This window comes from Patella vulgata, chromosome 8 (assembly GCF_932274485.2).
Source record: "Patella vulgata chromosome 8, xgPatVulg1.2, whole genome shotgun sequence".
In the NCBI taxonomy this organism is placed as follows: Eukaryota; Metazoa; Mollusca; class Gastropoda; family Patellidae; genus Patella; species Patella vulgata.
In genome coordinates this window covers 49,455,138-49,468,191 of record NC_065886.2, presented here as the reverse complement: position 1 = coordinate 49,468,191, position 13,054 = coordinate 49,455,138, and the positions used below count along the sequence as shown (strand labels likewise).

The following is a 13,054-nucleotide window of genomic DNA, read 5'->3' as shown; positions in this document are numbered from 1 at the left end:
GGCACTATTTAATGATGGACGGACTGTCAGATTTATGGGTCGTTATAATTAGCTGTATAAAACTAGAAAAACTAAGTGGGGATGAAACATTTTTGCAATGAAATGACCGGCACACCCATTAGAGATTTGACCATTTTCCAGTTTCCCCAAATTATCTGAATCTTTTATTCGCCTCCATTTCAAGAGCTGTGGTGGACTTCATTTGTAATCATTTGATAACAAAAAAGTTATAGGCCTGTAACTCCCCTAATTTCTAATTAATTCTGACCCAAAGACGTATTGCCTACAGCTTAACATATAATTAACAAATCCACGTTACAGCTACATTAGTACATAAAAAAAATGTCACTTCAAAAATGTAAAATGCATTACAACAAAGAGAAACTGTTCATTGTTTGTGATAAAAGCATTCATGTCAATACAAATTATGACAATATGTGTTGTGGCGACGTTTGCTTGTGCAATGCATCAATGAATGTACCAATTGTAGCGAAGACCACGTCAACGCTACAATATTGCAGCTAGCTGAATGGGTAAGACGTTGGCTCACTAACTAGGATTTGAACCTGGTGTTGGTCAGGAATACTCCCCAGGGATTTTCCAGCGTGATTTCCCCATGTCAGTGGTGTAGGATGGAGGAGGCAAGGCCAGTGTCTAGTCATCCAGATGGGATGAAAAACCGAGGTCACATGTAGATGTTGGTGGGCACGTAAAAGAACACTTGACAGTTAAAATTTGAAATGAGAGTAGGCCATAACGCCGCTGTTTGGTCAAAATGTCCCTCATAGCATAGCATCCCAGAAAGGAGGGATGCTGCAGTGTAGCGCCTTTAATCACTGGCGATTTCGAGACTGTTCAAAACGCAAGACATAATTCTATCAGTTTACGGATATACATTTTGGGTTTGTGTACGGGCTACACATTTTAGGTACATCCAAGCCTTGAAATAACTGCTAAGGTTCAGTCTGAACCGATTTTCAGCCGGACATTTCAGATTTTCAGCCAGACAAATACTTTGTGTATATTAATATGTATGTACCGTATTATGGTACCGTATTTTTCGGGATACAAGTCAACACTTATTTCCGTGAAAATCAGACCTTCGTCTTATACTCCATATCGACTTGTAGTTGAAGATAAAAAAATTACAACCCCCTTGAAACATAATTTGAATTATACTCGTGAGTTGTAATCATACACATGTCTTATTAATTAGAAATGCCAGACTCTTTCCAGAGATGTTTTATGGCTGACAGCCAGTGGATAGTCAGAGCGATAAGACCTTGTTTTTTGGCAGCTTTTAAGAATTTACCATACAATGTAAAATTAAATTATGTATTGATTAATCCAAAACTTATTGTGTTCTGGATGAATAAAAAAATCAGAAAAATGTGGGAAGAGTGTGTACATGTAGTTTAAATTTTCCTTTCCGACATAGTTTCCCCTTGTCAGTGGTGCAGGACGGGAGGGCCTGACAAGGTCAGCTGTGATGAAAGGTCATTCAAATGTGATGAAAAACCGAGATCTTGTGTACACATTGGCATGCACATAAAAGATCCCTTGGCAGTTGGAAGCACACTGTATGGCGTATGCCCGTCTTTAGTAGCCTAGTATAGGAGCAGAACAGTAGGACGTTAAACCCCATTTCATTTCATTTAAATTTTCCGATTATAACTACTATCTTTCTGAATATCACATTTCTTTCAAAAAAAATAATCTGTTTTTGACTACTGCCCCTGCTTTACTGGCATTCGTTTAGTCTATTGAGTTATTCAGCCCTTTTGCCAAACTACCTTACCATTTCTTTAATATTTGTCAGGTACAATGATTTATTAATATCCATCCTAATCCACCAAAATGAAGCAGTATTTCAACTCTAATATCCATCTGTCTCACCATGGTTTAAACCCATCTGATATTCTATAAAAACAATGTCCAATTTTACAAGTTGCAGAACATTTCTGTATTTCTATTGCTACAATAAAGAGATTGAATAGACCTGGCAAATATGCCTCATAATTGCCAAAATGGTGATTGATGCTAGATTATATATTTAGTCTGTGGCATTTTTCATTGAATATGCCATTTAAGGCAATTATAATTATGGAGTTGATTATATATCAATGACAAGCCTAACCTGGATTTGAATTAAAATTTTAGAAATCTACAAGCGCTTAAAGCACAGTGGTTTCCCTCTTGGTGATAGACTGAAACTATTAAAATATGCCTGGAAGTCAGATAATGTAAATATACCAAACAAAGAACAAGATTTGATAGATGTACTAGGCAGTTTATTAGTCAATAAAAAACAGTAAGTAAGACTTATTTTTAAATGTTAAATTAGTGCATCAGTTTACATGTTGCATATCAACCACTGAGTAAAGTTTTAACAGATTCCCCATTAATTATTTACTCTTTCAACTCCTCCCCCAAAGTTACATATTCTCTTTTCAGTTAAAATATATAGTTGTTCACATTGTACTAACAATTAGCATTGTACAACAACCTATAATAGTTAACATTGTACAACAGCCTATAACAATTAACATTGTACAACATACATGTACCAGTTAACTTTGCATATATAATTCTGAACATATTTTAAAAAGCCAAAAAAAAACCCCAGTATCCTTAGTTGAGATCAATTACCCCTTGCAAGTACATCTACTAATCCAATCTTTAAAGAAGAGATGTTCAGCATCATGTATCATTAAAAATGTAACCATACAAGGTACCATTTTAAACTTAAAGACATAAAAATCATTGATTCTATGTGATTGGTTTTATATACGGAGACTCTGTGTGTTGAAGGAGATCAATGATCCTAATTTGTTTTTTTATATAAAGGGATTCGGGAACTGAGTTTGTATAGAAATATGTTGTAAAAAGAGTTGTCACAGTAAATTTTCAATTTTGAGAGCCGCTTGTATTTCTTGTGATGTATAACTACTAATAGTCTAATTAATAATATATCTTGTTGTGAAACCAATTGACATGTTGAATTTTTTGCCAGAAACCACCTTACAGATGAAGAAACAGAACAAGTGTGGAATTGTCTCTATGATATTTTGTCAACCAGAAAGGCTCACCAACCATCTAAATATGGACAAACACTTATTATTAAGCCGGTTTTATCTAGGGTATGTAGAGGTTATTAGATTCTTTGAGCACATGTATATTTCTAATCAACGAATAAATTAATTGGTACCAGTATGTATAATTTATTTTGTATAGGTATTATTGGACAGTTTACAGTCATATGTTGGTAAAATGGTGGATAAGATCTGTTGTACTGTTTTAAGATGTTGTCAGACTATATTGACATCACCAACGTTATCTTACGTATTAACATCAAAATATGACAGTCTGGTAACTATATATCTACTACCTTGTATATATTCAACAAATGAAACTGATTTCATTCGCAATATGTTTATTGACATTAGAACAACTTTTTAGTAATGTTTTGGGGATATATTTTTATGTGGACGTATATTGTCGTCGCCCCTGTTCGTCCGTCCGTCCACAATTGTTTGTGAACAGTCTACAGGTCACAATTTTTATCCGATTTCAATGAAACTTGAAATATAGGTTTATCACCCGAAGATCTCGGTTCATTTCGATATTGGCATGTATCGGACTGTAACTTCATGGATTATGGCCCCTGATTGTACGAAAAATAACTTTTTTAGCTTGTGAACACTGTAGAGGTCACAATTTTTATCCGATTTAGTTTAAACTTGAAATGTAAGTTTATAACCCAAAGATCTCGGTTCCTTTCGATATTCATGCATATTGGACTGTAACTTCCTGAATTATGGGCCCTGATTGTACGAAAATTGCGTTTTTAGCTTGTGGACCCTATAGAGATCATAATTTTTATCTGATTTAAAAAAACGTATTATTATATCACCGTTACACCCTAAGGATGACTGAGTTTGAATTTCATGAAAATCAGCCCAAAACTGACAGACAAAATGGCCACCGTTCGTTCTCAAATAGTGTAAAAATATGGTATATCAAGGTTGTGGACCCTATAGAGGTCACAATTTTTATCCCATTTTGTTGAAACTTGAAATGTAAGTTAATAACCCGAAGATCTTGGGTCCTTTCAATATTCGTGCATATCGAATTGTAATTTCCTGAATTATGGCCCTTGATTGTATGAAAAATCACTTTTGTTTTAGCTTGTTCTCTATCCATCTCTCGAAAATGTGGACGTATCCTGCCTGGCAGCCGCTGGTTTGTTTTAAATGTTATAAGAGAAAATGAGGTTATGAACAATATGAACAAAGTAGTCATTTGGCTATATTAATTATTTAGGGCTTTTATTATTCTCAGTGGCATATGTTTTTTATGTAATCAGTGTGCTTTCAATGTGTTTTACCTTTCTAAAAGAATTTTTATTAAAATGTATTTATAATGTATAAGAACTTTTATTAATTTTATTTTGTCGATATAAATGGTCAAATTAGCTACGTGTATCAGTTATTACCTTTAATTATGAGACATTTTGTTCATATTCAAAGTGTTATGTTTTGTAATTAAAGTAGCACTTACTCGTATTCAAATTACATGTACTGTATGTTTAAATTACATGTACTGTATCAATCAATCTGTTTCACAGAGAATTACGAGTCTCGTATAATATCTCTGTCATAGATGACTGCCTTAGCACGTGCTGTCACAGCACGCGGTGTGAATCATTGGCTGAATGGCGCGTGCATTGTTTACATAAGACATAACTGCTTCGGAGAGAATGCTGCATTTTAGTCAATTTAATACCCATTTACACTAAATCGGAAATAATCTTTACCTACAAATACGTCAAACGCCTTTATTTATTTTTCCAATATATACAAAAAATGTTTTAGAATTTAATTTGTTGCAGGAAAAAAGTTAATATTTCTAGCTCATTAAGCCGCATCAATGTCATCCTTATCAGTGATTGTCGCGGCCAAGCAAATATTCACTGCGGATCAGTGTGGTACTGTATGTTTAAAATAATGTAATTTAAAGGGCATATGGTTCTATTTTTTGGAACCTTGAAATAGAAGAAAAATGGTTCTAAAAGCACATATTAATTTAATATGAATGTATGTAAAGTGAATTATATTCAATTTTTGAAAAAAATATTTTAATTTCTAATCAATTATGTTCGGTGAAATACGTGAACAGTTCAAATTGAACAGCAGTAATTTACACATGCTTAGTGCATTCTACACATTTTTAAAATCAATATTTGGTCATTTGTGAATCAATCTTTACTAACTACTTCCAGATTGTGTTGTAGGATATTATTTGTTCATTACAAAGTGGCACCCGATAGAGAAGTAGTTATGTGTTGTGTTTTGTTATGAATAGTTAAACCGTGCTTCTAGATGTTATTTAAAGAATTGAAACATCAGTATTGATTGAAATTGATTAATATTGAATTCTAATTCATGTTTTTAATATGATATTTGTCAGTATCATAAAATAACTTTTTTTAGGCTACATTACTGGCTGTATTATGCCATTTAACCTGTCAACAATGGGGTAAGGATAGTTGGGATGTTATACAACAGAGTCTTCAACTTGTTTTAAAAGCTTACAGTGCAGTACAAAGACGAGTACTCAATCAAAATATGGTAAGATATATTTGTTGATCCGATCCTTAGTTTTAAATGTAAAGTTGTCTATTGAAATTTTGATTGAAATACATTTACATACAGGACTGATATAAAAATTGAATGAAGAATATGTGTGTTTGGATTTTATCTAAAGTACATGTAATTATTCAGAAAGTAGCACCTTTGAAAATACCGTTTAATTCGTTGTTTTATTTTTGTCTTTCTTAGGTTCGTCAAACAGTTACTGAGAAGATTGTAGTACCATTATTATCTGTATGGTATTTAAATAGTCTACAGGATGCATTTAATTCTAAAGATGAGAAAATGTTTTTACACAAATTTATCTTAGACTTGATCAATTCATCTTACTTACATCAGTTAGTATTTATTTACAAAAATATCTTAAATCATGTTTATTTGAAAATTTAAAATATTAACATTCATTTACAAGCAGATGTAAGTTAAGCCCCAACATGCTACAATAAAGGTTGAATACAGAATTAAGACCATGCACATTCAAAAATTGGGTACAAAGATTATTGAGTTTCTAACTATGCCCATTTGAAGTTCACACTGCAGTCTTCACCCCTATTAGGAAATTATAGTAAGGTCTCTTTATACCCTGATTGTACTGTACCTACATAATAGCAACAGTCTTTTTGACTTAGAAATATACATGTGCCTTTAAATGCCAATGATAAAAATGTGAGATGTGCGTTAACAGAATTTATTATTAATTTATATAGGAATCATCTTGGATCTATGAAGAAATATTTAGATAGTGAGACTGATGATCAATCAAAGACTGTAGCTAAACAAATTATATTAGTAACATTGTCTGATATAACACATAAAGAGGTAAGCAGTTGTATAAGCAGTTTGTGCTATGTTGTCTATTATAGTTATTTGTTTAGAATAGTTTGTAATACTACCGGTATATAATATGATGTTTTATATTTATTGTAGAATGTTGGTAATCATCAATTACAAGAAAGTATATCACAATTTATACCTGAATTTTACACCGCATTTTTACAATTAGACAGGTGAGATTTGAATACTATCTCTCTGATTCCCAGAATTCAGGAACAATCAATATTCCCTATATAAAATGGAGGTAAAATTGAGCCTTTGTGATCATGTAAAACACCTGAGTCAGTATAGACTATACACCATAGGTTCCACGTCGGCCGTATCTGCCAGTCAAACTCACTATAGAGTATAGACCTACTGGAATGGCAATATATCCAATGTAATGTTGATTCTTTACTAAAACAATGTTTTTGTTTCTTTTCATCTGTAATATATTTGTACATTTGATATAAAAGAAAATTATCAGATGAATTTATTTGAAAATAGACTGACACCATGTTAGAGGTATTTATATGACCATCCCAACAATTTATGCAATTAAATGAGATGACATGCCAAGAAAAAACTGTACCCATTTATCGCAAATAACATGAAATCAGGGAAATAATGCCAAAACAACCCCTCCATCAAAATCTAGTTTGATTCCACGTACATTTACAAACCTTATACACCAATGTTCATGCTTCCTTTCCTCCAAATCTTGCTATATGTTATATTCCAGTTTTGATTCAGACTACCAATTTAAGATGTTTATAGTTCTTTGTGAAATACTGGGATTTAATAATAATATTGAATACTCAGCCACACTGCCACAAAATGTAGCATTAAAGGGACTTAACTCTCTATTACAATTAATCCAAGAAGCAGATGTGTATAATGTAGCAGTTGATAACGAGAAAGGAAAAGTTCAACTCAAATTTTATACCAATCTATTACGTGTATTGCTGACTATGAAGAGGTGAGAAGTAACACATTATATAAACAATAACCTCGTCCTGTTACAAATATTGAAATGACTTCCAAAAGTGAATAATGAAAGGAATCAAAATATGTAAACATAGTCAAAGATTTTCACTACATTACATTATCTAGATGTTATAATGCTTGTGAATTTATACCCCAGCGTTATTGTCTCGTGTTACTGGTTTGTCATACCGGTGTGACGCATATATGTCACGACAGTCACATGGACTAGGTGATTATTCCACCTTTCGAAAAAGTAAACAAGAAAAAAATAGATCTTATCCTAAAACTACAGGGCTTTTGTTAAAATGTGATATTAAGATTATATGATATTTCAGATGTTCTGAATGGTATAATTGTTTGATGTCATTACTATCTATGAATCATGAAATAATACAAGAGAATATGATGGATGTATTAAAAAATGCTTGGTTATATGAGGTAAGTATTAACATGTGATATCTTGTAAAGTAATTTATAAAAACAAACCAAGTCTAATCTTTACACAGAGTTAAAACAGACTATATTATGGTAATCTACAAACCTCTACATTTCACTAACTAAAAGCAGTGATTTAAAAAAAAAATTATAAATTGATTGGCTACCAAAATAACATGTTTACATTAAGTATTGTTACAGAGAGATATATTCAACAATTATTATAGTTAAATGCTTATTATTCTGGCTTGACATACTTATTGCCCCCTGTAACTAAAACACATGCAAATGACAAAAACATTGGGTTTTTTTGTAAAAAGAAAAAAAAGAACCAAAAATAATAACTTTTTTCTGCAGACAAATCCCAGTCTTCAGTCAAATATTGATGGTTTAATGGCCGCTATTGTAACTATATATGGAAAGCTACATCAAGAACAGAAATGGTTAAACTATATTTTTACAGCTATAGATAGTTGTAATAAACCTAATATTGTTACAATGACACAGTTTTACAACAGGTGAGTGTCTTTTAAAACTATAAATGATCTGTAATAGTAAGTGCAGGGGGACTGCACCACACAAAATTTACACAAAAACAAATACACGGACAAGACATCATTCTTAGGAAAACACAAACAGACAAACAATTTTAAAAAAAGTGAATGGATCCGGGGGCTAGCCGTAAGCATCCACTGCGCTGTACAGTCCCGGGTCTGTAGTGACACAGACTTCACTCAAATTTGAAAACAATCAGGAATAAAACCCAAAGAAACCATAGTGTAATGCCAGCATGAGTCATGATCTGCTATATGCAACACGAAATACGAATGTAAGCATATGTAGTAAAATTCAACTATACAGAGAGAGAGAGAAATGGGGGTTAACGTCCACTCGACACAAACTAGGTCATTTCGCGACTAACATATGGTTTCATTTTTTTATTTCAATAATTCGCTTGCGCGTAGGGGTCTTTAGCAGTGGGAGGAAACCGGAGGACCCGGAGAAAACCCACGAGGTTGGACAGGCGACCCTACTCCTTGTCACGTACAACAGGGGATTCGAAACCATGCCAGTTGACTCAATGACAGGCCTTATGATACAGCGCAAGCGTGCTAACCATTCGGCCACCCAACCCCCCAACTATACAAGTAACCACATCGGTGAAATGTATAAAAAGTAGTCTAAACCTTCGTTCAGTTACCAAATCAAAAATGTATTGTTAGACAGTTATTTATAGCTTTTCATAGAGAGTTTAAAACTGTTCAGGTTGAGTCTATTTACAAAGCTAATGTATGACATCATACACTTACTGTTTAAGGTGATATATTTCTGTATGTGTTATCTTAACAAATAGAGAGAGTGGTGGAAGAAATCAACACAAGGCTAACAAATAAATTTTATTTCAATAATTTGTTTGCACTGGGTTCTTTAACAGTGGGGAAAAAACCCAGAGGAAACCCACAAGGTTAGGCAAGCAAACTTACTCCTTGTCCTGTATAACTATGACTGACCTTACAGTGCACAAGTTAGACCCCTTATTTTTAACAAACAGAAACAGATAAAGCAAACATGAAAATTATAATTTTTATATAATTGACTTATCGTAATATTTATTGATGATAATACAAGTATATTTTTTGTAGTTTTGCTGATGTAGTTGGAAGAATTCATCAAACTTTAATTACACAGATATGGTCGTTATTCTCTGAAAAAATTAAAACTTTATTAGAATCTATAGATGATGAAACAGTAGAAGGTAAATAATGTACTGTATAATATATCTAGATCAGTTCCTAGTATACTTATACTTGTTGTTATACAATTAGTGCAGAGTTTCTTCCACTGAGAGACACTTGTTAAACCGATATATACAAATAGAATAAGACTATAGTTTGTTAAATGGTATGTTTTATATTTTAGTATGTTTTAGGTTGAACTGTATTGTGAATCTATTTCAACATTTTGTGGCTAATATAAGTGTTATAGAGTATTCTGTATCTAATACAACACATAGAAAGATTGTAGAACTAATACACGATGTAGAGAGAAATATTCTAAAGGTTATCTTTAAATCTTGTATTAAAAAGGTAAAATATATAATATATAGACATATAAATTATTTTACCATTAAGTTATTAGGAATTCTACAAGACCTGATATTGAAGCGGAACTCCAGCCATTGTAGATATCTATTTTATTCATTATCTTAAATCGTTTCAATTGTGAAACTTGTTTCTTATTTAGTTAACATTTTAACACACTGGCTGCGATGTCCTGAGGGTAACTAGCTACTAGTCACTGTAAATAAGCAAACCAACAGTCTGTACTGCAGTTTTTGTTATCTTCAAAACTTTTTTGTCAAACAAAATAGCAGCATTAGATTAATTTGAACATCATTTTGATAGAAATATTATTAACATGCCTCCATGGTTTTCTTGTTTATTATGGTATACAGATGTAAAATACATGTATAAATCATGGTCATATTTCATGTGTAAATTTTATTGATACACTTATAATTTATGTAATAAATAATATTAGAGTAGACAAGTCTAAGTATTGTTTTACTAAATAGATTGAGTACCACTATATTCTATATGATATATATCCCCTACTGTTGAATTTTTAGTAAATTTAGAATGCTTTTGTCATTTTTATTCCAGAATAATGAGGATTTGTTGAAATGTGGTTTATTACTATGTATTACTGTTGGTGATATAAAGTTATTATTACTTCGCTATACAAAGATAGGTGGAATATTTATATCTCAATCAGAAGATGAAACCAACATTCTTCATTCATACCTCAAACTCAAAAATTGGCAGAAAATTGCAGCTTCAATTACTTCATCTAATTGTGAAATTCTCCAACATCTGATGGTAAATTTAACTTTATGCAACTTTTTTACACAGAACTTTTATTAGAAATCCTGATATGCATTTAGATCGATGCTATGTTGGAAGGATTAATAAAGTGTACATTTTCTCTTCCTCCATTCCCAGTCTTCATTATTAGCCCTACCAGTGCTAAAGGGGTTTTTCCCTAACAAGTTCCAGATTCAAAGTTAGAGATAATTTGTTTTTGTGATATTTTCTGCAGGTTAAAATATTGATGTTCTCCATGGCTTTATGTATATTTTAACAGGATTTGTTGAGTGTACAGAAGATAAGAAGTTGTCTTGTATTAAATAAAGATAATATATATGAAGTTGTTAATGAAGCTAATGTATTAAATCTACCATCAATAGTAAATATAAATCTATATAATACCTGGAATGGAAAGGTATGTTACAGAAATAACTTATTCTGTATTTATATTATCTTCCAAATTAAAGCTTGGTCACATGACCTGTATTCACCCTTGTTTTTAAACTGCTCTCATTTTAATAAATTACAACACATTGACTATACATTTTGAGTGCCCTATTTGTATAGTTGTTCTTGATCTTGTGACGTAGTTAAAAGCCCTATATGATTGTTCTGGTTTTATTATGTTTCTAAGGATTAATCTCGTGATGTTTTTTTATTTCAGATTGAATTAGTTAATAAAGAAAATGGTGAATTATGTAGATGGGTTTTATTGACAGAGATTTATCCACTTGTTATCACGTTTTTAACAGATAAACAAATAGAAGAACTAGCAGACTTTATTATATATATTATAGTTAATACTAAACACATGTAATATATAGTTTTATTATTATATATATTATAGTTAATACTAAACACATGTAATATATAGTTTTATTATATATATTATAGTTAATACTAAACACATGTAATATATAGTTTTATTATATATATTATAGTTAATACTAAACACATGTAATATATAGTTTTATTATATATATTATAGTTAATACTAAACACATGTAATATATAGTTTTATTATATATATTATAGTTAATACTAAACACATGTAATATATAGTTTTATTATATATATTATAGTTAATACTAAACACATGTAATATATAGTTTTATTATATATATTATAGTTAATACTAAACACATGTAATATATAGTTTTATTATATATATTATAGTTAATACTAAACACATGTAATATATAGTTTTATTATATATATTATAGTTAATACTAAACACATGTAATATATAGTTTTATTATATATATTATAGTTAATACTAAACACATGTAATATATAGTTTTATTATATATATTATAGTTAATACTAAACACATGTAATATATAGTTTTATTATATATATTATAGTTAATACTAAACACATGTAATATATAGTTTTATTATATATATTATAGTTAATACTAAACACATGTAATATATAGTTTTATTATTATTTACTATTAATATACCTCAAACTTAATTCATTTCTGTAAAATGATTTAATCATTTGTAGTGATCAAACTAAGCAAACTTTTCAAACCTGACAGAGAGAGAGAGAAATGTGGTTTAACGCCCACTCAACACAAACTAGGTCATTTTGGGACTAACATATGGTTCAATTGTTCTTTCAATAATTTGCTTGCACAAAGGGCTCTTTAATAGTGGGGGGAAACCAGAGGACCCGGAGAAAACCCATGAGGTTGGACAGGTGACCCTACTCCTTGTCACGTACAACCAGGGAAATTCTTATTTTAGAAAGAAACTTCCTTCAGCTACCCTAAAAGAAAGTCGTTCACAGCTGACATGACGCCATAATTACTAGGAAAATGACAACCGGCTAGTTCCTTTTTCATTTTTGGAAACAGGTCTCATCGATGGTTACAAATCTTGCAAAAAATAATCAGGATCCGTTTCCAAACGGTGCAAATTGTCACGGGACGTCAGGAATCTGACACGTTTCTGATACGCAATCAAGAGCTTTGGTGCCCATCTTTGCAGAAACTTTTGTCATTCCTAACTCGTTGGCAATAATGTGCTTAACCCTCTCATGAGAGATGCCCACAACACTGGCAGTATGTTGAGTGGTCAGTTGTTGACCAGCCATTCACCATGTCATGCATCCGGGTAATGTTTTCTTGAATGGTTGCTTTTAATGACCTTCCCAGATGCAGGCCACCGTCAAGGCTCTCTCTCTGTCACGCTTAAATTCTGTAGTCTACTTCTTTACTATGGAAAAGTAAGGGGCTTTATCCCCTAAAGTGGAGACAATGTCAGCTTGTATCTGTGTTGGGGTTATAGTCCATGG

General features: G+C 31.5%; 1 protein-coding gene across 1 annotated transcript in view; it reads left to right on the top strand.

Annotated features, from left to right (window-relative positions):
• LOC126829622 (unhealthy ribosome biogenesis protein 2 homolog) overlaps nucleotides 1–13,054 on the top strand; it is a 28,200-nt gene that overhangs the window by 3,264 nt on the left and 11,882 nt on the right. Inside the window, exons 2-16 of the mRNA XM_050559574.1 lie at nucleotides 2,161–2,311; nucleotides 3,014–3,140; nucleotides 3,235–3,369; nucleotides 5,493–5,630; nucleotides 5,841–5,989; nucleotides 6,359–6,470; nucleotides 6,579–6,658; nucleotides 7,207–7,443; nucleotides 7,787–7,889; nucleotides 8,244–8,404; nucleotides 9,530–9,642; nucleotides 9,807–9,973; nucleotides 10,550–10,765; nucleotides 11,031–11,168; nucleotides 11,418–11,566. Coding sequence (XP_050415531.1) covers nucleotides 2,161–2,311; nucleotides 3,014–3,140; nucleotides 3,235–3,369; nucleotides 5,493–5,630; nucleotides 5,841–5,989; nucleotides 6,359–6,470; nucleotides 6,579–6,658; nucleotides 7,207–7,443; nucleotides 7,787–7,889; nucleotides 8,244–8,404; nucleotides 9,530–9,642; nucleotides 9,807–9,973; nucleotides 10,550–10,765; nucleotides 11,031–11,168; nucleotides 11,418–11,566 — 2,176 coding nt within the window. The remainder of the gene's footprint in view (nucleotides 1–2,160; nucleotides 2,312–3,013; nucleotides 3,141–3,234; nucleotides 3,370–5,492; nucleotides 5,631–5,840; nucleotides 5,990–6,358; nucleotides 6,471–6,578; nucleotides 6,659–7,206; nucleotides 7,444–7,786; nucleotides 7,890–8,243; nucleotides 8,405–9,529; nucleotides 9,643–9,806; nucleotides 9,974–10,549; nucleotides 10,766–11,030; nucleotides 11,169–11,417; nucleotides 11,567–13,054) is intronic.